Source organism: Gallinula chloropus (assembly GCF_964237585.1).
Source record: "Gallinula chloropus genome assembly, chromosome: 8".
In the NCBI taxonomy this organism is placed as follows: domain Eukaryota; kingdom Metazoa; phylum Chordata; class Aves; order Gruiformes; family Rallidae; genus Gallinula; species Gallinula chloropus.
Genome location: NC_140093.1, coordinates 5,311,462 through 5,337,433, shown reverse-complemented (window position 1 = coordinate 5,337,433; position 25,972 = coordinate 5,311,462). Strand labels below are relative to the sequence as shown.

Genomic DNA, 25,972 nt, shown 5'->3' with positions numbered 1-25,972 from the left:
TTTTACTAGTGAAGTCAGACTTAGAGGTACTTAAACAGGTGCTTTTGAACTGAGATGTGTAGATTTGGGGTTGTACTTCTATCATGCTGTGACATCACCTTGCTGTACTGCAGTGCAGTTTTCTGTCCTGTTTCCCAACATTTACGTAGTGGGGTGGGTTTTTTTCACCTGTCTCAAGCTGGCTTCTTATTGCACCAGACTAAGGAAAAACATGTTATCCCCAGGAACAAAAAGTACTACCAAAGAGCTGCTCCTATTTCTGAAATTTTACTTACGCTTTCCCGCTGCCCTTTGTATTTCCAACGTGCTGTTCCCTCTGTTACAGATAGTTGTTCAGGCACTGCAGTGCTCCCATTACTCGATTCTCTGGCAGCTGGTGAAGATCACTGAAGGCTCCCCTTCCAAAGTAAGTGGGTATTTGATCACACAGGTTTTACCCAAGAGCTTGCCTAAAAAGGCACTAGAGCCCGTTCTCTGTACCTCCACCCATTGCACGGTTATTTGATGTCATCGTGAAATGTACATGGTGTTGGTGGTTTGATTCATTCCCCATTTCAAGTGTTGAACATCCTGGGTGCCTAAGTAAGCTGGGCAGACGATGGGAGCTGTCTCAAGTGGGGTATGATACTAGCTGATTTTTACTGCTTCATGCCCTTTGTTGTGAGTACAGCAGCATTGGGCTTGGCAGGTGAACCTAGCAAAGGCACAGCGTTTCTGCGTGGCTGCAGTGGGAAAAACAAGCACAATTTCAAGCTAGAGAATAACTGAAGAATTTCAGATAGTGGTCTTGTTTGGTTAGAGATGCTGCTAAGCCACCACTGGCCCTTGTTCTCAGTGGCTCGTTCTTGGTCCTTCCATGGGCTGGGTGTATTTTAAGATTCTTATGCTGTGCAGTTGAAGAAAGGGTTATTTTTACCCTGGGTCACTTCAGGGATCCGGTTTGCAGTGTGACCCTGTGGTTTTACCCTGGCAACCGAGAGGATGGTGACATTTTCCATACCAGTGTTTCTGCTGAAGCCAATGTATCAGGTCATCGTACCTCCCAGCCTTGGCTGTGCACCCCAGAATGGTAAAAGCCTTGACAATAGCCGTTTTTTATGGGTGGGGGTTTTTTTTCCTTTCTTCCCATTTTCTCTTTTAATAAAAGAATTGCCACTCTATTGTAGTCTGGGGATTTCTCCAAATGTAGAGGAGTTCCAGATGGCTCAGTCAGTCTTGCTTCTGCTGCCTGTAACGTTTCCAAATGACGGCCTGACAAAGCTTTGAGAGAGAAGATGATAAATAATGGGTACCTATGTGTTACTGTGCTTTGGCAGAAACAAGAGACGTGCTCATCTGCTTTTTAACTTTATATAGGATTCTTCTTAGCTTTCGGTTAGTTGGATCCATGAACAACTAAATGGCAGGTGATAGAAAGTAATAAGTTCCCTAAGCGATGGTAATCCTGGAGGTTAAAGCTGTAAGTCACATTATCATGTAACAGCGAGCTGGTCAGCCTGACATCAGTCCTAGGAACAGCCTTGGAATGGCATATAGGAGCCACAGGCAGTGCAGGGCTGAAGGGAGGAACGAATGGGGCCGAGAGGTGAGGCTGGAAGGACCAAAGAGGTCTGCTCTGGGGGAGATGGCAGGTTGGGCTGAGAAGGAAACCAGTAGGGATGCCAGTTTCTGTAAGACGTTAGCATCACACGGTGTTTTGGGCAAGGCTCTGAATTGAATGTCGTTCTTGTTTGGTAGCTTAAAGCTGATTAATGTGTTAGAAAAAAGTTGTAGGTGGGAAATATCACACAGGGCGGGGGGGGGGGGAATAGTGTCTGATGTGTTCCAGGAGAGAGCCCTTCTCTGCTAAAACCATTCTTACCGGTCATCGGGGCAGGGAAAGGGAAGGCATTTAAAACATGGATGATGTAGGTCAGTTGGTAAACAGAATACAATTTAAATAAATAATAAAATATTAAGTCATTTTAATGCTGCCAAATGGAAGGCTTATTTCTGGGGGCTAGAAGGCTGGTGAGTGGAAAGTTGTGACTTGGAGCAGAGCTGTTGTACAGACCGTGTAAAGTGGTGGCCCAGAGGGACCCTCGGCTGTATTACCAGAGAAAGGTGAGGAAGCTTGAGTATCCATCTTGGAATAGAGTGAGCAATACAGTAAAGTTGTCAGAGTTTAAGAGATTTAGGAACACTTGGGGTGTGCCGGCACGCTCGCAGACCTGCCGTCTGCTGTGAACCAGGACGAGAAGAACATACGGACCGTGAAAAGGCTTTTCAGTAAACAAAGAATAACAGGATCTTAGGATAGGAAGCAACAAGAGAAGCTAAAACTAGAAATGAGACACATGGCCTGAACAGCCGGCATCATTACCACCGGGACTGCTCAGCAAGGAAACGTGGCGTGTGCGTGATGCAGGGTCTCCAGGGGATGCTGCTCTGTAGGATGCACCGTCTCCCATCGGAAACCCGGTGCAGGTGCCGTGCAGGAGAGCCTGTGGGAGCAGCCTCTGCACGAGGCAGATGTGATCCCTTCTTTATGTGAAGCCAGTGATGGTGAAAACTGGGAAGGGAAAGAGCTTCCAGTGGTCCCAGGTGTGTGAGAGAAATGCTGTCATCTGGGGGCCCTGCATGTAGGCAGTGGGGCAGACAGGGCAGAGGTGTCTGTAGCCCGAGTGATGCAGAGGAGCAGTGTTTGGATCGGTGTTGGTCCTTGGGCACAGAACTTGAAACTAATACAACGTCCTAGTGATTTCTGGTTCCTGTTTTCCTCTTGGTGTTTGGTTTGTCACCCCTATAAAACCACATTACTGTTTGTGTGCCATGAAGCCACGTGCGTCTTCAGCACGGTTCTTGGTTACGATAGAGGCAGTGCTGGCTGCTCACAGAGGAGGGCTGCTCTTCTGCTGTTTCCATGTGGCTATTTCCTCTATTCTTATGATGATGCTCCAGTATGTTCTATTTAGTTTTGGTTTGTTCTCACTGGTCTGTTTTCTTGTCTGTAAAAACTAGGGTTTCATGGGTGATGATTTCGTGCATCTACACCAATGCATGCAGCATGGGGTCAGATGGGATTCACCCAAGGGTGCTGAGAGAGCTGGTATTAATTCCCCCAGGTCAGACTGAACCAAACCTGCCTCTTCTGGTACCCACTTCAGTTGTCTCTAGCTCAAGGGGATGAAGAACATCTATCTTTTCCACCCACAAATCCTTCTTTCTCCAGATCAGCAGACCTCCATCCTTCTTCCAGAACTCCTCAGGGCTCTGTGTTGTGCTTTCACATTTCCCAGCTCTGTGGGTAGTTCACATAATGTTTTTTTTAGAACTTGAGACATTCATTGGCATTTTACTTTGTTGTTCACATTGAGTTATCCTGAGTACAGAATTCTTTATAAACCACTGGGTGGCCTGACCTTGATGTATTACACGTTTTATTCTGAAATATTTATAATTTACAGTCAATATAAACCACAGACAGGTTAATTCAGGGATGAATTTAGTTAGTTTTTATAGGGGAGGTTGGGGTCATTCCTCTGAAAATTCATGGCTTGCTTTAATCTATGAATAGCATATTTTTCCATGGCCTTTTATATTTGGCTAGTTTATAGGGCTGGATATATGAAATGACACCAGTTATTTATTGTGCTTGTTCCTAGCAACCTTTTATTAACATTTCTGTATTATCCCTTTTTTAATGTTTATTCTAGGAGGACTTGTTGGTATTGAGGAAAACTGTGAAATCCTTCCTGGCTGTCTGCCAGCAGTGTCTATCAAATGTCAACACTCCAGTCAAAGAACAGGTAAAGGAAATGTCTGTCACATGTTCTTTTTTTAGAAAAATATGAATGTTAAAGTGTAGTAAAACTCCAGATGATGCTACATCAAACTTAAATCATCTGTGCCTGTTGTCTAAATGAACCTGACCAACCACTCTGCAAGAGCAGCTGTGTTAAGAGCACCTTCAAAGCCCTGCTAACCTGGAGTCATTGCTGATATCTCAGTAAGGATCACCTGGATGCTTAGGCTCCTGTTCAGCTTTAGACTTTAGGCATTTAAGTCTATCACCTAAAACAAAAGCAGGCTCCTTTAGACACTCAGCTGTGTTAACAGACAGGAAGAGACACTTTCAGAAGGTGATTTGGGACCTCAAGTGCCCTGACTCTTTCTCTGTATATTTATTCATGTTTTCCCCCTGTTACTGGCTAATGAGTCCAGAGCCTGAAGCTTCAATGTTACTTCACTGTTTTGTTATCCCAATAACTCATTTATGTGTAGTGGTGAACACTAATTATTGTAGCTCTTTCCCATTGTGGCTCATGGGAGAAAATTGAGGCTTGGAGCCCTACGGGTCACCCTCCTGCCTTTTCTAGCAGAAAGAAAGTTCCTCTTACAGAAATACTCTGAACAGCACCAAGAACGTGCTGTCCTCTCACTCTGAGCAAAACCAGCCACTTCAAAACCAGTTAACATCTCCTTGAGGAAGTAGAGTTAAAATATCTATTTGAAAAGTGTCTTCACTGTAGAAACATAAAGATCTTGAGGGGAGAAGGGGTAGATTGGGGAAAGTCCAGAATCACAGTAACTGGTTTGTTTGCTGAGATTTTGGGAAAATTCGCTGATTGGCATCCAGTCTGGTGACACCTTTTGGTTGGCTGCAACTCCTGATTCTATTAGAGCTCCCAGGGTTTTGCAGTCTCTGCCTGCCCGGCCAGTGGTATTCACCTGTGTTTTAGTGCTTCTTCAGAGACAGTTTTGTTGTGGTGGGAGGCAGCTCTGCTCAGCGTTTACCCTGTGTTCTGCAACTGGATAAACAGAAACATAAAAGGCCGGGAGATGTCACTAGTTTATGTATTTTTAAAAGGCTCTGGTGTGTCAGTGTATTCCAGCAGAGGTAAGCTTAGCAATTGTTTTTTAATATTCTGAGTAGTTACTCTTGACACATTTTATTAACGTTATATAATGTGGAAATATCACCCAGCTTCATGGAATAACTGACCCTTCCAGTTTAAGCTAGCACTAATGTCTTTCTGCATCGATAAATAGTAAATGATCCTTCCCATTGCCACAGTGGGTTTGCTCTTGAGATATATTAATGTGGTTTTATTTATTTTCCTTTCCTTGGCAATTTAAACTTTTCTTTAAAGCTCAGCTGCAGTTCCCAGTTCTGTGGCAGCAGCTGTCAATCCTCAGCTTGACAAAGCCACCACCAGCCAGTTTTAGAGACAGTGAGCATCCAGGTCAGAGTAGGTTGGATCACATACTCCAGAGGTCCCTTCTGACTAACACTTCTATGAGCTTTTTCATTTTCTTCCTTAAAAAGTATGATTTTGCAAGTGCAGGGCTGCTCCTTAACCCTTTTACAACATACCTAGCAAAGGAAGAAATAGCCTACTGAGTATTTCTAGAAACAGGACTCAAACATTTCAAGCTTTTCTGGACTGTTGGAGGGAAATCAGTCTCCCATGACTAGACCCATCTGTGGTACGTCGGCATCTGTGTCTAAGTCCACTGTATGTTGGACAGAAATAAGAGTTCTGTGCGTTACCTGTGGGCAGTTTTCTAGAGCCCTACATTAAGATGAGCATAAATTCTAGTGAGTATCAAAGTTGCTTAGAGCAGCTGAGATTGTTGCTGAAGTGAAACTGGTGAGGAGAAATCCCAAATCCTGGCACCTGTCTCCAGAGTCTGAGTAGAAAGTAGTTCACACTGTTTGCATTGCCTTCTTGCCCAAGTGTAGCTCGTTCAGATTGTAGTGTGTACCCCAAGAGGTAAGCAAGCAGGTGTGACCTTCGCTGTTCACAGAGGTTTGGGTTTGGCAGTTCCTAAAGCAGGTTACTCTGCTCTGCTTTGCCTGAGGCTCCGTTCGGAAACACCTTTAGACACAGTTTAACTCCCTTTCCATTCAGCTGTGTGTAGGGGGGAATGTAGGGCTGATTCAAAGCCTGCACTGGACTTCAGGGCTCTGCCAGAGCTGTTCCACAGTCTCCTTTGCGTGCCACCTGCCTGGGACCAGGGACTGTGTCCTGGTTCTGGCCAGGCCAGAGTCAGCCTCGCTGAGTGAGACTCCTGCGGGCTTCTGCAGGGAGAGATGCCATGGCCAGCATCAATCTTCTTAGGAGGCTTTTTGCCTTACTTTGAACCTTCCTCTCTTTCTCAGTTTTCAGAACCTGAGGTTAGAGAAACTCCGATGATTAGGCTGCACCTTGGATACTGGGTTCAGTTCTGGACCCCTCACTACAAGAAGGACATCAAGGTCCTGGAGTATGTCCAGAGAAGGGCAACCAGGCTGGGGAAGGGGCTGGAGGGCAAATCCTATGAGGAGCGGCTGAGGGAGCTGGGGGTGTTCAGCCTGGAGAAGAGGAGGCTGAGGGGAGACCTCCCTGCCTCCACTGACCTGACAGGAGGGTGCAGAGAGGTGGGCGATGGTCTCTTCAGCCAGGGGACAAGAGATGGGACAAGGGGAATGGCCTCAAGCTGTGCCAGGTCAGGGTCAGATCAGATGTGAGGGAAAAGTTCTTCACCCAAAGGGTTATCGGGCATTGGAACAGGCTGCCCAGGGAGGGGGTTGAGTCACCAACCCTGGATGCATTTAAAAGACAAGTAGATAAGGTGCTCAGGGATATGGCTTAGTAGAGGACGGGTATGGTTGGACTCAATGATCTCAGAGGTCTTTTCCAACCTGTTGATTGTGTGAGAAAGCACTTTCTGAAAGGTGCTCAGGTGTTGAGTGCAATGGAACAGCGTGCACCTGGCTGTGACCCACCAGCATACAGCACTGGGAAGGTCCTGTTCTTGTGTGTGAGAGTGCACAGAAAAGCCCTTGACAGAAATAGCATCATTAATAGCTGCTGCCTTTCTCTGCTCTCAGGTAACGAGGGTACAATGATAATGAGCACAAATCATTGAAAGTTCCTCCCTGTTTGGCTTTCCCCTCTGTTTGAAGCTGTGCAGTTACTGGGTTCCTTCTCCAGAGAACTGCTGATGAAATCCTGCAAGGATTTTTCTGCGTACAGCTGCTGCTTCTGCATTTTCGGGATCTGACAGTGGCTTACCTTGGGTTTTCCCTCATCATGTTGTTCATATTTTGCTGGTTTAACTTTTCTAACTGTTAATCAAAAGAGTTGTTTTTTCTTTGCTACACATCTGGCTACCATTGGATCAGAGATGGGTTTAGAGTTCTTTTCACAGAGGAGAAATGGAAGTTGAACATGGATCATTCCGGACGTGGAAGAGGTAGAGAACACAGAATGGAAGGGGTAATGGTTCAAAGTTAGGGGAAACCCTGGTGAACCCTTTTCACAGCACAAACAGCTACCACTGAGCAAGGTACAAAAGGACACTTAATAACAGCAGGGGGTATCAGGCAATCAGCTACACAGTAACTTGGCTTTTACATCCCTGACTCATGGTTCTCACTGCATTCATTCTCTTTTGCCTTTCAGGCTTTCATGCTGCTCTGTGATCTCTTGATGATTTTTAGTCATCAGCTGATGACTGGAGGTCGAGAAGGGCTTCAACCTTTGGTGTTTAATCCAGATTCAGGCCTCCAGTCAGAACTCCTCAGTTTTGTGATGGACCATGTCTTTATTGACCAAGATGATGAAAACCAGAGCATGGGTACGTTTAGCTTTTGTGTTTTCTACTTCACTTTTCTCATAGCACACAGGGGAGAAGGCAGTAGTACTTCAGATCAGTTTGCTCAAATGTTTTCAGAATTAATCCTTCTTTGGGAGGCCTGAGGATGAAATAGTCAAGGTTCAGTACTCCTTGTGTTAGAGAAGAATAAGGACTTCCAAAGTTCACTGAGAAAGAGAGATGTTTTTAGAAGAAAACATGTTCTTCCTATACTGGTCAATAGTTTTCTTAGTATTTATTTCCAGAACAGCACAGTCTTAGTTCAGCCACAAACCGCATTTAATACCACTTCAATGAGGCAGTGTGGGGAATAGAAACCCTTTAGAATCCCTAAATAGGGTTAGAGGATCCTGAAGGCAAACCTTCCCAGCAACGCTCCTGGGCAAAGAAAGCCTTAAGAAACTCTGGTGTTACTGAAAAACAGCCCTTCCGTTCCTCCCCCCAAATCAAGTTCATCATTGATTTAGCTGGAGACTAGGGAAATACTTGGGGAAGTACCATATGCACTTGCTTACTTCCTGAGTCTTCCCTCCGCCATGCTTTGGGAGGCCGGAGTTGGAGGTGGCCCCATCTCTGCCTCCTCACGAGGAAGACTTGAGATTTCTGGCTTTCAGTCAGGGAGAGGCAGAGTTGCCCTTTAGGTCTGGTTTTAAAAAACTGGGTGCTGCTGGTGTGTGTGATAAGTGCCTACATGCCAGTACAGAGGAACCTGATTTCTGAATCCTAAATAGCTTTGGAGAAGACATGGATGCCCAGAGGTCAAGCTCCATCAAAGGACTGCTGGGCACCTGCTGCAGTGCTCTTTTTGGCACCTTTTCTGAATCTCCACTGAACTCTGTTACTTGTATGTCAGCATGACACATAGGTGCTATTTTAGATCTTCTAAGACAGCAATGTGTAGACATAAGGTCTTGGAGAATGTACTATTGCTCTAGGTGCATTCAGCCTTCTAGCTTCTTAGTAGCCCATGTCCTTGTTGAGCATCTCTTGAAGGATTCCTGGGAAGAACACATTTTGAAACACACCATCACCAGAAACCTGTGTGTGGTTGATCATACTCCATGAGTTCAGTGTTCCTACTAATAGATCAGGGAGAGATGGTGTTTGATCTTTCTGGCTCTTAAGCAAAATTGCTGTTCTTTAACATCCTGTGATTGGATTGGGAAGACAGCAAAAAGATGGATGATGATCTGTCTGTAATCTCCATTCCTTAATGCTACTCTGACTCCATGAAACCAGTCTGGCCATTTATACCTTCTGGTATTCAGAACACACCAGGGATGGGAAAGGGAAATTAAGAAAGGTGGGGGTAACAGGCTGATGGGCTTCAGTTCTGGGGGTTAAAGCATCTCAGGATTAAAACACACATACGTATCCACAGCCAGATCTGCTGCTCATCAGGTCACATAGTTCTGTAACCAAATATGTGGCTTAAGGACTGTGGCTCTAGTAAGAGTGTGGTGGTAAAGCCTTGTCCTCTGGCACAGCTGCACACATCTGCAGACTGCTTGGGAGATTCCCTCCAGGAATAAACTCTTCTGAATACCACAGAGTGTTTACTTTCATCACACCTGTTACAGCTTGATTCCATTTCCTTGTATGAGTTGTGAAATAACCTTTTATTATGTGATACTTCACATGTTGTGTGTATAGTTCCACGTTCATTTCCAGAGTGGGGCCTCACGCTGCCTGCGTGTGACACTGGCACTCAGTGTTTCTTATGACTGAGTGTTGCTTCCTGGTGTTACTGATGCTTTAGAGCCATTGGTTTCATACCTGACAATCCAAGGCCAAGGTAGAAGTATTGCTGCCTCTTATTTTTCCTGTGTGAAATACAATATAGCTTTGGCACTTTGCAGAAGCATCTCCCGGTGTCCCACGTTTCAGACGTTGGGCTAAAAGCTTCCAACAAGCCTTTGCTGGGGCCTTTTACAGCCTAAAGAATCCCAGCGATTCTGTTCCATGCAAATCACGTTCAGTCCCTACTCAGGACTATAGATAGCATCCTTGGTCAATGGTATCTCCTGTTCCTGAACTTTCCTGAAGGTCCTAACTCAGGAAGGACTCGGGAATTGCCACCTTTTGGTGTAGCTCCTCCTGCAGCAATCCCTGCTTCATTTTGAAGAATTCATGTGTGATAAAAGCTGCTCTCTGTGTTGTTGCTTTTGGACACAAGCAGTCACTTGTAAAGATTTTATTGTTGCCAATGCTTTCAGAGGGAGATGAGGAAGATGAAGCTAACAAAATAGAAGCTTTACACAAGAGAAGAAACCTTCTGGCTGCCTTTAGCAAACTGATCATTTACGACATCGTGGACATGCACGCAGCGGCAGATATCTTCAAACACTATATGAAGGTACAGCTCTGTGTATTCTTCCCCACTGAACATGGGTTGGAGGGTTGGGCCACCTGTTTCTCTCCCTTGCAGTGCAGTAGTTACAGGCTGAACGCTTCTGAAAGCTTTCCCAGCCTTACTGGAGTTTTTTGTGACAGTTTTCCCTTCCTAAATTACACCTGCCAGGGAGAAGCAGAAAGCTGAAATCCCTCTTGTATGCAGCCCGAGTGTCTCCCTAGAAGGGATTAGTCATCACAAAGATGACAATCAAGGAGGAAAACCTGTCTGAGATGTTGAAGGGAGACATAAAGGATTTAACTTGAAAACCTCCTCTTCATGAGGAGCACATGGTGCAGTAAAACCCCCAGTCTTGCCATCAGCCGAGGCGCTGCTCAGAGTTAGTCTCACTTAGGGATTTGTTTTTCCAGAGCAGGAGTGTGAAACTGAAGCTGTCGTAGTCCAGGTTAGTTTGCTACCTGCTGCTCTAGGTTGGCCTTCTCTTCCCATGCCCTTCTCTCCATAATGGGGGGAGTGAAAGAAACAGAGTTTAAATGCAGAAATAGTAAGGCTGACAAAATTGGGGGCAAAAAACAATATAGTCCCATCTGGAAGTTTTAATTTCTCAGCCTGGAAGATGTAATGATTGTACAGGCTGTCCTATGCAAACAGTGAGTACCACAGGCTGGCCTTTTGAGCAACCCTTCCTCTAACATAACAAAAACCAGCCCATACTGACCTTGGCTTTCCAGCGTCAGTGAATTCCTTTCCTGGCCATCGAGCTCCCCTTGCACTGCACGTGGAGTTTCACACAGGCTGCAAGTGGCCCTGCACACCGTGCTGAAGGGTGTCGTGGTGCCACGTGATGTTGTTTTGTAGAATTTGCAACCCTAGGTCACTTCCATCAGATATTTAGCTTGGGGTAGGAAATGCTCTCTGGGTTGCTTCTGGACAGGTTTGTTAGAGTGACAGATACCGGAGCTCCTTATGGCTGGGGATGGGCTGCCAGCCCTGAAACAGTGCCTCCCGCTCAAAAAATCTGGATTTAAGAATGAGTCTTTGGCATCTGCTGCAATTCAAAACAGAAGTTACAAGTAATCTATCAGGAAAATTGCAAGAAATTGTATGAAAGTTTCAATTTAAAGATTTAAAGAGGGTTTTTTTTGCGTTTTCTCCCTAGTACTACAATGACTATGGAGATATCATTAAGGAGACCCTGAGCAAAACAAGGCAAATCGATAAAATACAGTGTGCGAAGACACTCATTCTCAGCTTGCAACAGGTAAGAACACTGATTGTTGTTAGAAACGCCTCACTGGTGAAAACACCAGGCAAGATTTTCTCTGGTGCCCTTTACAATGAAGTGAAAAATCCTGCACTTTCACTAAGAGCTGATCTTGCTCCTCAATTCAGGCTGTCCCCACTTGTTTGTCTCTGTAATCTCTGTCTCTGTAAGGCCACACTGGCAAAGTTTTGGTCAGACTAAAAGGGAAGAAACGGAGAGAAGAGCTGTGAAGGCAGTTTGGGTCAGGCTGATTCAGAGCATTTGTTTTCTGGTACCTAGTGAGCAAGAAGAATTAGGATGTCTTTTCTTCTCCTAATTAGCTGGAAGTGATACATCTCCTTTACATTTTGTCTAAACACTGATAGATTTTTTTCAAACTTTGAGCTAATTAGTTTACATCTTCCAATATTGGTAAACATGGTTTTCCCATGAAAAAATTTCCTGAATATCAACCATAAATTACAGGCATGATGATGAAATCCATCCTTGTTCTGCAGACATCACAAAGCCCCTGCTTCATGTTTAGGCCCATGAAGTACCAGCACTACCCATTGCCTAGAGAAACTACTTCTATAGGTCAGATGTTTCCAAACCAGCTGAGCCTCCCAAACCCCATCCCAGAGTGCTGATCCCAGATTTCCCACAGCAGTCTGGAAGCTGAGATGCCTCAGGTGAAAACGTGAGGAAACCAGATGTGTATTCTGGGAGGACTGGCGAGTGTCAAAGCAGCTCCTGTCTTTAAACCTTGGAGAGGGGAAGAAGCTGGGTGCCGTAGATCAGGCAGCTGAATGTCATTTCCTGGGCAAAAAATCATTAGACAAGTGCTAAGTGACAGGTAACAGCCAGTATGAATCTGCCAAGGAGAAATCAGGCTGCTTTCATTAATTGTATGGAAGGGAGCTTGTGGCTATCAGAGAAACAGTAGATTTAATGCAGCTTGATTGAATGTTGTCAGTGACACCATCTCCCTTGGTATTCTCATTAGTGGGTTAGGAAAATGCGCTTTAAATGGCACCACCAGAAGAAGATACAGAGCTGGTTGGAAAAGTACCGAGCAGTTTGTTAGCGCACTGAAGGCTCATCATCATCACAAGGGCTCTGAGGGCATTTACCCAGTGATGCTGCTCAGATGTTAGAAAGTTTGAATGATGGGGTAGCAATTCTGGTTCCGAAATTCCTGGAAGATACTGAGCTGATGGGTGATGCCAGGATTGTAGAGAACAGTGTTAAGAATATACAATCACCATGATGAGGTGGGAGAACAAGAGGTGTAATTCTGTGAAGGGAAGTGTGGGCAATAACTCTTAAACGCAAGATGGGGAATATTTGGCAAACAGCAGTTCCACAGATGAAAGCCTGGAAAGTGAAGTGGATCTGAAGTTGGATATAACAGATCTCTGTTACCTTGCTGCAGAAAACGTCGTTGGAATGTCCACTTGCAGCTGTAAGAGCTTAAGAACAAAAGAAGTGTTTTCCAGCTCTCAAATTTTAACACCTGAATTCTTTCTCTAGCTGTTCAATGAGCTCGTTCAGGAGCAAGGCCCTAATTTGGACAGGACATCTGCCCATGTCAGCGGAATTAAGGAACTGGCCCGTCGCTTTGCCCTCACTTTTGGCTTGGATCAGATCAAGACAAGAGAGGCCGTGGCCACGCTGCACAAGTGAGTGGTGGTAAATAAACTGGATTTTTATATTCCTTCCCACTGAGCTTTGCCTGGCATGCCTTCTCTGAAGGTGTGGAGATGGAACAACAGGGCCTGTAAGAGTGACGTGGGGTTTTTGCTACTTGGTGGGGGTGTGCAAGAACGGAACCAAAACTGGCCACTACCTAATTATTTGTTGGAATTTACTGGAATGGCCATGTTGATCTATATTGAGTAAAGCCACCAGGACTGTACATACTTGTGTGCAGGGTATCTGATGACTGTAGGTCATTCTTTGTACCACCCCACCGTGGAGTCTATAGGCACAGAGGGCTTTTATAAGAAGAGATTCCAGAAATACTTTGAAAACCTTTTTCTTCTTTTTCTTCTTCTTTCTTCTTTTTTTTTCCCCCTTTAAGTGGATTGAAGCTTTTGAATTGGCTGCCATGTAGGAAAGTGCAGAAAGGTGCCACTGAATTTCAATTACAATTTTCCCATCCCATAAAAAGGTTAAACTATTACAGTTGGCTGTCTCAGAGATGATGTCCTTAAGACTTAGCAAAGTGAGATCGATCAGGATGCTACCAGGCGCTTCCCTGTGCCAAACAAAAGAGAAGTCAAGGCACACATGCGCCCTTACTGGGGGAGGGGAATGTAACTTGCTTTCCTTAGCCTTAAGCAAGAAAGCAGAGATAAGGCAGAGATGCACGTGCTGGTGTCCTGGTAAGTAAAGTCTCTTCTCCGACACTTGGTGTGGGAGATGGATCTTGTTCTGCCTTACATATTGCTCGTACCATCAGCGTCCGCATTGTTTGGGAAGGAGGAAGCCAGTCGGCTGATCCTGCTTTCAGCACCTGCCAGGATTCTGAAGCTGCATCAGGTTCCTCCTTGCCACATGTTGTCTTTGGTGTTGGACCCTCACAAATTGAGGCAGGGGCATTTGATTCCCCTTTGTCCAAAAGCAGGTGTTGGCTAGCAGTGGGGGAGCAAAAGAGGCTACAGTGGGCTGTTGGGAATGTCATCACAGTTCAGATTTTGGGTGGCCTTTAGAAGTGATGGATGACTTTGGTTTGTTACAAATGTCTACAAATGTTAATGTTTCTTTACTGTAGGGATGGCATAGAGTTTGCCTTCAAATACCAGAATCAAAAAGGACAGGACTACCCACCTCCTAACCTTGCTTTCCTTGAAGTGCTCAGTGAATTTTCTTCTAAACTCCTGCGACAGGACAAGAAGACTGTGTAAGTAGCACTCACGTTTCTCCTGGGGGTTTGGCCAGGCTCTGTTAATCACCACAGCATGTGTTTAAGATCTCTGCTTTGAGGTTTTCACAAGCCAGCAGGGGCTGTAGGAGGTCCCAGTGAGCCATTTCACGTACGTACTTACTCACCAGTTTGCATTTTAAAGTAATAAAATCAGATGAGGAAAAGGAGAATTGGATCTGCTGATGAGGTGACTTGAGACCTCACAAAACAACGATCCTTAAAATTTCCCAGAGGGCGCTGAGAATACAAAACAGTTGGGGTTTTTAGGCTAGAAGAAGAAAGGAATTAAATGTTGGCAGCACAGGAAACTGAGGCCTGTAACTCTGCAGTAGGGCCTCCTCCTCTTGGGTATTCAACACGTCTGTGCTGTTCAGTTTAATGCATTGTGTTAACCTGGGGAATAAAGGTTTGCTAAGGCTTTTGTTACTGGCAGGTTAGAGTGGAGGGAGAGGCTGAGAGGATGCTTGCTGGGTAGGGCAGAACAGGGTGCTAGAGAGCTGCAAGGCCAAGCCAAGCAGCCAGCATTTGTTCCAGTGGGTGATGACTGCAGGTGAAGTACAGGAAAGGAGATAAACCTAAACAGGAGGGAAAGGAGATAAACTGTTGATAAGATTTGAATAAAGAGCAAGAAATCTCCTTTTATGAGTGAGGCTTGAACAGGCTCTCAGGAGGGGCTGCAGGTATCAGCTGCATTGGTGAACACTGCCTTAGTGGGGCAAGTGTGTGGCAAAGACGTGAGTGTCACTGCGGTGAGAACAGGCTGTGTTTCCCCTATGTGACGTAGCAAATAGCCAGGATTTCGCCACAGCACGGAAATAGTAAGGGAAGAAGGAAGAGGGCTCCAGTAGCAATCAGCCAAGAGCTACGTGCCCAGTGTAGAATGAGGTTCTCTGAGTAACTTTACAACTGTTTAAAAATGCAGTTGCCAAATCTTCCGATTTGTGAGTCTAGATACCTTGTCAGTCCATTTTCTGGCTATGATGAGTGTAAGTCATCTCTATCTGCTCTCACTACCTCAGCTGACACCTTCTGTCTGATCTTCCTGTAGCTTTTGTGTGAAGACATTTCTTCTAAGGGACTTTTCAACCCGTGTGAACAGTTACCAATGTCACAGCTTAACCAGTCTTAGGGGAAGCGCAGCTTGGTTAACGCTGTGTAATCTTTAACCTCTGCACACCTGACCCAATGCAGTTTTTTCTGCTTATGGATAATTGGTCAGTTCAGCAAACACGGTAGAACAGTTGACCCAGCTTCAGACCTGGACGATCCAGTTGGGCTCACTGTTGAATCTGTCCAATGCATCGGGACAGGACTTTGGGATCCCAGCATTTCATGACTCTCTTCCTAGTTGAACTGTAGGCACCAATTCCTGCATTGGTTGGTTGAAGTGTCCTTAGCCTGATTCCCATTTAATTCATTCCTGTACAGCAATCATCCCTTCCACATGCTTCTCCAGTGTCTGAAGTCCCATCATTCCATACAGTTTATACAACAGCTTAATTTGACCTGATCCCGCATGTGAAATTCAGTGCTTGGGGAGATCTTGTCCTTTAGCCGTCTCTTCTGCTGTTTAAATCTTTCCTGAGAGGTTCTCCTTCTCCACAACCACTGCCAACTTCAGCAGGGCTCTGAAGATTGCTGTGGTGGAACCCGTTTCTCCTGGTTTCAGCTGTCCTTGTTGTAGTCACCCAAGCTATTTACTTCAGCTGAATTTGAAGCTGGGTGAAAAGAAACAGGCCCTTTAGGACATGATTTATCCAATCTGCACTAAATTGCTGCCTCAGGATGAGTCCAGACATGCCCCAGATTCCATCAGCACTGCTGACTCAACAGAGTCAAGGGAACTTGCTCATAGCAAAGATTTCTTCTGGAGATGCCTGCATTCCTTCCCCAGACACCATCGGGATGGCTGCATTGCCCGGAGTGCCTGGCTGGCCTGAGGTGCAGGAACTCTCTGGGTGGGTGATTTGCCCTTCTCTGTAGCACGACTCCTCCAATCCCCAGGGACCTCTCCCCCTCCCTCCGAAGGGGTTGCCATGAGCAGGAAGGTACGTGACCACCATCTGGTGGAGAAGTCCTGTCTGCAGGATCATTTACCTCCCTCCCTGGCTGTGTCTCCCGCCAAGCGACTGTTCCTGTCCAGCTCCGCAGCGGGCTGGGAGTCTGGAGGCAGAAGTGCTCTGGAGTGAGGCTTGAAGCCTCATGACCATGTACCTACACGCCTGTCTCCCAGAAGTCCTCCAGCTCGGCCTTCCAACACCCCCTGTAAAAGAATTACTTACTTGATATGTCTGCATGTGTCATCTGCCCTGTCATCTGGCACAGGGTAGCTTTTCTGCTGGCCACTTGGTTTGGAGGGAGGAACGGGAGATGTTCCTGGTTTGTAAATGGGGCAGCAGCATTGGTTTACTTCAGGTCTCTTATCCACCTGACACCGCACGGAGGCATTTATTTCCCTGTAGATCTCTCAAGTAGAGACTATGAGTGCAGAGAACTGGCTGGGGGTGTCTGGAGTCAGATGAGACAGAGCCTGAGCCTGGTGGTCGTCCTTCTGTCCTCTAAAATGCCCAGCAGAACCTGGCTGAAGTTTGGCACCTAGTCAGGAAAGACCCCCCTGGCTGCATGAGGCAGCCGGGCTGTGCTCGCTGATTTGGGCAGAACCTCTAGTTCCTAAACACTGGGCAGGTGGTGGGGAAGCTCTTGCTTTTGAAGCTGGTGCTGCAGATAAGTTCTCTGAAGCCATGAAGCATTCAGGGTGTCATACTGTGTGGTACTGTGAGAGAGAGGGGATAAACCAGGCAGCTCCTGCTCAGCTGGGTGGCACTCCATGGGTATACTCACGCAGAGGGGAAGGAAGAACCAGTCACACTACAATAAATAAACAAAGCTGAATAAAACAGAAGACACAAACCCTGCTGTTTCTTGAGCAGAGTCATCCAGCACAAAACCCCCCTAAAACTGGATGTGTCCCATTCCGATGGCCAGGTGACATAGGGAGCCTGAGCCTGCCCGAAGCAAATGGGAGAAGGGAGATTTGGAGGTCGTTTCCATGTGGCGCTTGCAGGTTGGACGTCCTGGTGGCATGGCGTTAAGTGGAACTGTGAGGGAAGGGGGGTTGTGTATTTGGAAGGCATTACTTGCAGGAAGGGTGGAGGAAATGATGAAGGATCTTGAGGTCTCTTGCCTGAGGTTCATTAGAATCATTTTTATGTGGATCTGCTTATTCCTTTGAAGTACTTCTGATGCCATAAGTAAGAAACCAATGGAAGAAGAAATCAGCTCCAATGGCCTCCAGACCGTACGCAAGAGGGGGGTGGCTTGGTTGCTCTGTAAGTTAACGAGCGTGCCTTGGACTTCTCTGCGTTGGCAGAACAGACCTGCTGGTTTTTCTAAGTGAAAAATAACTGCTGGCACTTGAGGAAACTGTTTCTCTGGTTCTGAGCTGCAAAAGGATATCCCACGTCCTCACAGCGGTGGTGCTCATTCAGCCTGTCTGTTGACAGAGGAGCAGTATATAGAAGTGGCTTCCTCGCTACACAAAATAGAGAAAGAATGAAGCAGAGTGTGCTGTGAATGAGCAGAGGCAAACGTGGGAGGGAGATGTTGGTGAAAGCCCATTTGGGATTGTTTTCCTGTGAGCAGGCTGTGCGTGATTAATGGCGATACTTTGTCCTGAGGGGGTGATGTGGTGCCTAGATGCCCCACCAGCATTATGTCCTCTGATTACAATGAGGAGACACCAGGTGGGGTTTGTGTGAAGCTCTCACCAATGTGAGGAGGGCTTGCACATTTATTAGGGAGGAAACAATGTGCTGTGTCTCTATACTCCCTGTCTTGTCTTTGCAGTCACTCCTACCTAGAGAAGTTTCTGACAGAGCAGATGATGGAAAGAAGAGAAGACGTCTGGCTGCCACTCATTTCCTACAGAAACTCACTAGTTACGGGCGGCGAGGACGACAGAATGTCCGTTAACAGCGGAAGCAGCAGCAGCAAAGCTTCGTCGGTGAGGAATAAGAAAGGACGACCACCACTCCACAAAAAGAGAGTAGAGGGTGTGTATGGCTTTGGCAATGCTCACTTTGTACGCACAGTGCAGCTTTCCTCCTTACGGTGCAGGGGTTTCCTTCCGTGAGGTGGCTGAGCTGCTCCTCGGGGCCCTGGTGCCGCACGCGCTGCGCTGGCCGGAGCTGCGTCAGTCATTCGGAACGTCCTTTTTCCAGATGAGAGTCTAGAAGGCTCGTGGCTGAACAGGACTGAAAACATCCATACTCCAGGGACTCTGCAGGCACCACAGCTCACCTCAACCGTCCTGAGAGAGAACACTAGACAAATGGGAGAGCAGATCCAGGAGCACGAGTCTGAGCAGGGATCTGAACAAGATTTTTTACACAAGTAAGTGTTGGAATTTCAGTTTGGAATACGGTGAGCCAGTTACTCCAGAGCCTGAGGAGCAGGCGCTACCCCAGCAGTGGGAGAACCTTCTCCTTTTCCGTTGGGGGAACCAAACCAGGCTTTTTATCCTGGGCTTGAACCTCTGCTTCTCCCACCTCAGAGGAACTATGGAGGCCAATGGCATTGCTTCTCCCTGCCGCTTTCAGAGGCGGAGCCCCTGTATAGGTTCACAGTGCGAAGGGGCAGCAGCAATTCTTTCCCCAGGCCAGAGGCAGCTGCCATGTGCATTTCCTGCGTGTCGGCCACGACACAGAGCAGTCGGGTGCTGAGCTAATGGGTTAGCCATGGGGTCCTGGACGGTGTCACAGGGGTTATCCCAGCTCACCCTGTCACTCCTGCTAGGGTGTGAGCACACGAGCTGTGTCCAGCATTCCCCTCTTCCCTCACACAGCAATATGCAGACCTTCTCCGCAGACCCTCTCTGTGGCTCCGCTGTCTGCCAGTGGGTTTGGGCAGCATTACCAAACGGAGCCCTCTGAGGGGTGTGACACACAGGGGGCACGGGAGCCCTAAACTGATCGGGGTGGATATTTAAATTCAATTTGTTTGTTACAGCATGTGACCTTTTCATTTTAAACCGTGTCAGTTAATTACTAACTTGCCTCTGTTCTCACTCCTGTTACGCCTGATGGGAGGCAGTGATGTAGGATTTCTTTAGGGGGACTTGAGCAGCGCTCCCACTCTGATGAGTGAGGGCCATCAGCACTGGCAGGAGCTGAGTTTGTTACCCCAATTAACGCCGGGTTTTGTGCATGTACAGCAAAAGGAGGAGAGTTGTGGAAGGGAACCCAGAAGACCTGCGCAGTGATGGGTGGGATTTAAATATCTCTATCTGAAGCATGTCTGGGCACAACGCTTGAGGCAATGGATGCTGCTGAAAACCAGCCAACTTGAAGCTGTTAGTGTCCTCACCGTAACGCTGCTTTGTGTTTGTTAGTCCCCAGATGCAGATATCGTGGTTGGGCCAACAGAAGCTAGAAGATCTAAATCGAAAGGACAGGACAGGAATGAACTACATGAAAGGGAGAACTGGCGTAAGGCATGCAGTGTAAGTGTTTGGAGCGTCTGCATCTCCCACCCAGAACCGCTGGAGATGACAACACCGTGTTTTCTGTTATGTTTTGGGGTTGTTGCTGGCAATTTCTGTGAACCTCTTTAAGCTGCTTTTATCCATGTTGCTCTGCCACGGCGTCCTGCTGGGCAGCTAGTGGGGCTGAAGGGTTCTAGCATAGGTGCTACGTGCTCTGCTGCTGATGTCACCCCATCTTGCAGCACTTCTCGGGATGGAGCCAGGGCCTCAAGCAAGATCAGGTCCTTACAGGGGTAGAAACTGGTCTGGGATTCGCTGCTGTGATTTACCAGCGCTCCTAGCAAGCAGTGTGACACTTGTTTGTAGGAGGGGGAGCAAACACAGGGAGGTTTCACTGCCCTTTCCTTGTTAGGGACAAATTTTAATTGCTGTTGATGATGATATTAGGTGAGGTGTCCTGCCTGAGGCTCTACAAGCACCAGGTTTGCTTTTACGTCAGAGTTCCTCCCTGTCAGTACTGCAGAGCAGCATGCTGGCTTCATTCTCAGTGTAAGGGGTTATGGGGGGGGCATGCAGGGAGAGGAGGGGTGCACTGCTGTAATGACAGAGAGCAGGGCTGGGAAATGCAGGTGTCTGGAGATGACTGTTTGTTTCTCTTTAATCAGACGAGGTCTAATGGAAGATGACGCTGAGCCCATCTTTGAAGATGTCATGATGTCCTCGCGAGGTCAGCTAGAGGACATGAACGAGGAATTTGAGGACACGATGGTCATTGATCTGGTCAGTACATCTTGTTAGCGGCAGCTCGAAGGGGACAGGAGAGAATTTAAAAGGAATTTTAGATGCCCAAACAACAAGTTCCAAAATTTTTAGCCTGAGTTCCTGTTGTCTGAACCTCAGAGGGCAGGAATGCTCTGAATGCTCCCTGGAACCCACAGCAGAATCAGGGTTTGCCACAGAAGCGCAAGGTGTGAGGCTCCGTCCCGCACCTCGGCCGTGTCCCACTCCCAGGATTAGGTTAGGATGGACAGCGTGCAGGGGACAGACGCAGCCCTGGCCCTACCTTGCCCCACAGTCAGCTGGGGCAAGAGCATGCTGTGGGGGACAGAGCCCACACCAGCTCCCCCCTTCTGACCGAACATTGCTCAGCGCTGCCTGCATGGCCCTGGGGCACAGAAATGGGCTCTCCAAGGGAGAGGCAGCAGTGGGGAGGCAGGACCTCGTGCTGGAATTGCATCCCAGCAGCCTGTAGGTCAGATGGGAAGCTCCAGGCCTTCCCTATCCTGCACTGGCTGCAAGCAGGGTGTCCTCTGTGGGGCTACAGCCTTCCCAGCCTCCCCGCTCCAAGCAAAAGGATCAGCTTTGTGCTGTTGGGTTCCTCCTGTCACACCTGGGTGTAGGTTGCCTCGGGCTGGGCTGCAGCATCCTGCAGAGAAAGCGGAGGCAGTGAGGCAGCTGCCGCTGCGGAGTGCTGAGACCGCTGCCAGTGCACAGGCACATAGAGCACGTAAACCTCCTGGTAGGCAAGGCCTGAAGGAAGGGATCAGGCCCACAGAGCTCGCCATATGCTCATGTCCCACGGGGAGGACAACACAGAGGGGTTCAATCCCCAGATGTAACTGTGACTGCTTAAGCAGCTGCTTTTTCTAGTGCCACTTCTGCCCACGTCCAAGCTAGAGTTTCACCGACAACTTAAAAGCATAAAGACAGGTAAGAGAGAGGTATTTATGGTGTCTGGCCTGCAGTCCTCACCCAGGAGCAGCGTGCAGCCAGCAGGAGCCTGCAGCGAGCCCGTAGCTAGGCGCACAGACTCGCCACCGCTGCCCGTTCCATAACTAAAACAGCAACACCGTGCGCTCCTGTGTCAGGGCCGGCACTGCCATTGGTGCTGGTACGGAAATCCCTGGGAAGGGCTGGGTCACCACGTCGGTACCCGTGAGCTGTAGCACCGCGTGGGTCCGCCGTACTGCGGAGGTGACGTTCTAACGTGGCTGCTTCTCTTTCCAGCCCCCGTCACGAAACCGGCGAGAGCGGGCTGAGCTGAGGCCGGACTTCTTCGACTCCGCAGCTATCATCGAGGACGATTCAGTAAGCCCTTCCTCGCGCGGTTTGCTCTTTCTCTGCGGGTGCTGACGGGTCCCCCTCGATTAACCGCTGTCTTTTACGCCCCCTTCTCTAGGGATTCGGCATGCCCATGTTCTGAAGTCTGGAGAAGATGTTTTACAAATTTGGAACTCTATTGTTTAGAGCTAGAGGCCTATATACTGTGATAGCTTGTATGAAAACCACATTTTTGATGTGATACGGTTTGATTTTTAACCAAATGATTGAGGTCAATCCCTTTTTGTAGTGATGGAACGAAGAGGAACTTCTTAATGACACACGGGAACGTTGGCCAATCCAGTCACCTCAGAAGGGCTGACCTGAAAAATCATTTGTTATCCCTGTTCTTAACTGTCCTAATACAGATGAGATTTTTTTGGGGGGTTTTGTTTTGTTTTTTTTTTTTCCCTGGATGAGGAGGAAGTTTGAAATTGTTAAGACAGCTGTCGAAATAAACACTGTTCTATGTAACGTTTTCTGAAAACAACATTGAGTGAAAACAGAACTTTTTAACTTTATTTTTCTGCTGTACGATTTAAAACAGTTTTAACATTTGCCTTTTTATGTTTTAAAAGCTAGCCATTTTTATTAAACCTATGCCTATCAGCCATTGACTAGCACCGACGCTATGAGCAGGTCATTCTGGCTACAGAGAAGTGTTTTTGAACACACTGGATTTGATTAACATTATGGTACGCTTCTATCCTCTCGTAGGCATCGAGAAGAACGCTCTTATAGAAGAGGTTAGAATTCTAATGACGTGCATCTCTGCCAAAAAATTTCAGATTCTGATATGATAAACCCAGATTTTATACTCTTGAGAAGATTTATTTTTATTTATAATGGGACATAGAGTAAGAGATGTCCGTGAAGCCACTTTTCCAACAGATGCTGTGTAACATTCATTTTATATAGCACACGGGGACACAAAAACAGTAAGTTTTTCTATTGGTACTTGCTCTGTGCATTTTTAGCAACTTATACCAGCAAATAAAGTATTCTCAGTAAAACACACAAATGGTTCTCAAGTAATCACTTTGCTGTTTTTACTACCTACGTCAAACCCTGCCAACCCGAGGTACATAAACAGCAACAAAAACCAATTCCAGGGTGGGGGAATCACTTTAGCCCAACTAAAAGCAATTTTAACTGTACCATAACAAACAAACAAAACAAAGACAAAGTCTCTTTCCCTGCCGTAAATACCCTTCTGCGCTATTTTTGTAAATTAATTTTGCCAGTTAGGAGTACTGTATGTGCTGCATAGAAATTTGTGCTTAGATGGTGAAGTTCTTAAGCTTACAATGGAATACAGCTACATTTTCAGTGTTAACTGTGCATATTAAGAGTAATTCTTTGGAAAACAAAAATTTAATATGATTTTTTTAAAAAGTTTAAAACATCAAGCACCCCTCCCTGCTGAAAAGCCTCCCCCCCCAAACTCTCCCAGCTGATTCATTGTAATGAGATGATTATTTTTTTTTAATGTTTTCCTTAATTTGGAATTTCATTATGCTTCAATTTGATGACTCTGCCTAGGAGCTGCTACTTTTAGTTGAAACTGGCCTGATAGGAGAGGTGCTGCCCATCCACAACGTGCACTGACTCGGTATCTCTACGAACCAGCCCCAAAATGTTAATCTTCCTTCCTGCGCTCTGCTCGGCAGCTGAGATCCCCAGCAGACTGACCCACTTGGAGCACAGCCGGTTTTAGAGGTGCTTTTTCTTTTTTAGCAACTGCAAAATAATCATGGAGCTTTTTTTTTCTGTTAGGAGCTTAATGAAAAACCCAGCCCAACGTTACCGCCCGGTGCTTGCTGCTGGGAGGGAAAAGAAGCCGGTTTTTAAAAGGGAACCAGCTGAGGTTTGTTCCTTAAAACACGTGCAGTTCTCAGACACGGTTGCCAAAAATGTTTGGTGAGGTAATTCAGCCATTCCTCGGGTGTCAGTTGGGTAACAGATAAAAACTGAGAAGTTACCTGGAGCTTCGTTAAAATAAAACCCGACAAAACCCAAAACGATGTTACCTCCCGGCCTCTTCTGTCCGCCCCAGAAGCGGCGGGGATGGGCAGGAATGGCTGCATTAAATTGTCATCACAACGACTCTGTGAGCATAGTAGCATGATAAATGCTGCCTGGTTTGAGTCATAGTCTCAGCCGAACCTTGTGCTTCACAGTCCTCTGTGTGGAAAACTGATTCCTAATTGAACATTGTAGAATACTGTATAACAAACATTGAGTATCACGGTACCTGCAATGGGTTTCCAGTTCAGTTTGCAGTCAATAGGTTTTTGTATTATGAGTGTCTCCTTGATTGGTTTTGCTAGTAATTCTGTAAATTGTACATTTACAATATGAGGTTTTTTTTTTTTTCCTTTTGTACAATTTAAAACTGATGCTTCACCTTTCATTTAATAAACTATTCAAAATCATGAGTACGATGAGCACCCTCTTCACTATAACTTCCTTCTCAAATGCTCGCCTGGGCCACTGCATCTCGTCATCCCACTCGTTAGCAGCCAGAGGAGATCCCCACAGGTAGTTCTCATGCAGCCCAGGCTCTGTAGCCACGTTCCGTACAGCCACCTTGCCCATTCGGCCCCAGAGCAAAGGAAAGAAAACCTGTCTGACCCTTTATTTTTATCTTCCTTTTTCTTTTTCCCCACCACCATGGTGTATTTTTGGTCAATCTGGGGGGTTTTACCGTGAGCTTGTTGTCAATCTGGTAAGTCCTCACACAGGCTGGCAGAGCTGCACTGGTAGAACTTGTAGTTGTTTGAACCATCACTGATTTTTTTTTTTGAGGAAATCTCACTCTCCTGCCATGTACATCTCAAGGACCTGGATCACCTGGGAAGGAGTGGAAGTGGGACATGTGTGGAAGGTCTAACAGCCAGCTGTGCCAAATGAAGTCTTACAGGTTCCTGAAACACGGTGTCCGCTTGTTAGGCTCATGTCATGGAGATAAAAGGCGCGATTTTTGGTCCAACCCGTGAATGATTTCATCTCTGTAGCGCTAAAGCAAGACAGCTCACTCCTCATCTGGCCCACTTCCCAAGGGAAAACCATCCGAGTTCGACAGGTGAGGAGCAGGGATAAGACTCGAGGTCGGAACTGCGCTCCGGGACTACACCTGCGGCACAGCCCCAAGGCCGAGCCTCCAACTGCTTGTAAGTTCCGTAACTCCTGCTGATCTGTGGGACACAGTAAGTAACATGATGCCCTTCCAAGTTCAAGGGCTTCTCCATGGAAAGGATTTTATTTTAACCTCTTGTTTCTGCAGGTGACTGGAATTCATGAGGCTTGAGTGGAGTGGCCAAAGAACCTTCCCAGTTTGTGCCCAAAGCCTTTGCGCTGGTAGAGTGACTGCTTGCGACATAGAAGAGGATGTAAACACCAAATCCGCGTGCCCAGGAGAGAGGACGAAGCCTGCAGCACACATAAGGTCAGCAGGCAGCTAAAGGCTGTTCTTTTTTCTTTGCAACCGTGACAATCGGGTTTCCCACTTTGTGTCTCCTCCTGACTCCAGCCAGGTGGCTGCGTGCAGCTTTTGCCTCTCAGCTTGGGACAGCCACCAGCCCCCTCTCAGCTGCTGCTTCCCTCTGGAGAAACCTCTTGGTCCTCACAAACAATGACTACACCTTTTCTCCCCATTAGCTATGGCAGCAAGCACCCCCCCCCCCCCAACTTTTCCTGCTGTTCCTTTTCTCTCCATTAGCTATGGCAACACCCCCCCCACCCCCCCCCTTTTCTTGCTGTTCCTTGGGGGCAGTGGGTACAGGCATTTGCATTCCTGCAGCTGGACAGCCAGGACAAGGTGTGTGAGCTTGAGCTGTTACAGAAACCCATGTAGCTGGAATTGGCCCAAAACACTCCCCTTCTGTACTATGTTTTCACATCTTTTTCCCCCCCACAGGTACAGGCTCCAGGGCTGTACTCCCAAGACACCAGCTGCCCTACCTGGGAAGAGACACTGCCCGGAAACATCCCTGACTTCTCCTTCCACTTCAGTCACGTGCCTGGGGAGCGAAGCTGCTGTGTGCAGGTAGGACAGTTCCATCTTGTACTGTAGTGCCATTAATTACCGAGGCTACTTACAACAGGGAGGTTGTTACTTAAAACAGCACTTGATGTGTGTGGCAGTTAACTGTGATGGTAGCTGTTACTTGCCAAATGCAGCTTCTAACAAGCACAGGGCCCAGGGTGATCATGATCAGTGACATCAACTTGCAAGTCTGG

General features: G+C 47.0%; 1 protein-coding gene across 1 annotated transcript in view; it reads left to right on the top strand.

The window, feature by feature from the left end:
* STAG1 (STAG1 cohesin complex component) overlaps window positions 1–23,104 on the top strand; it is a 119,299-nt gene extending 96,195 nt beyond the window's left edge. Inside the window, exons 21-33 of the mRNA XM_084267464.1 lie at window positions 326–406; window positions 3,696–3,788; window positions 7,431–7,605; window positions 9,840–9,979; window positions 11,136–11,237; window positions 12,753–12,901; window positions 13,996–14,124; window positions 17,995–18,200; window positions 18,369–18,540; window positions 19,538–19,648; window positions 20,296–20,410; window positions 21,638–21,718; window positions 21,810–23,104. Of these exons, the coding sequence (XP_084123590.1) occupies window positions 326–406; window positions 3,696–3,788; window positions 7,431–7,605; window positions 9,840–9,979; window positions 11,136–11,237; window positions 12,753–12,901; window positions 13,996–14,124; window positions 17,995–18,200; window positions 18,369–18,540; window positions 19,538–19,648; window positions 20,296–20,410; window positions 21,638–21,718; window positions 21,810–21,833 (1,578 nt within the window). The 3' untranslated portion in view covers window positions 21,834–23,104. The remainder of the gene's footprint in view (window positions 1–325; window positions 407–3,695; window positions 3,789–7,430; window positions 7,606–9,839; window positions 9,980–11,135; window positions 11,238–12,752; window positions 12,902–13,995; window positions 14,125–17,994; window positions 18,201–18,368; window positions 18,541–19,537; window positions 19,649–20,295; window positions 20,411–21,637; window positions 21,719–21,809) is intronic.
* The last annotated feature ends 2,868 nt before the right edge of the window (window positions 23,105–25,972 follow it).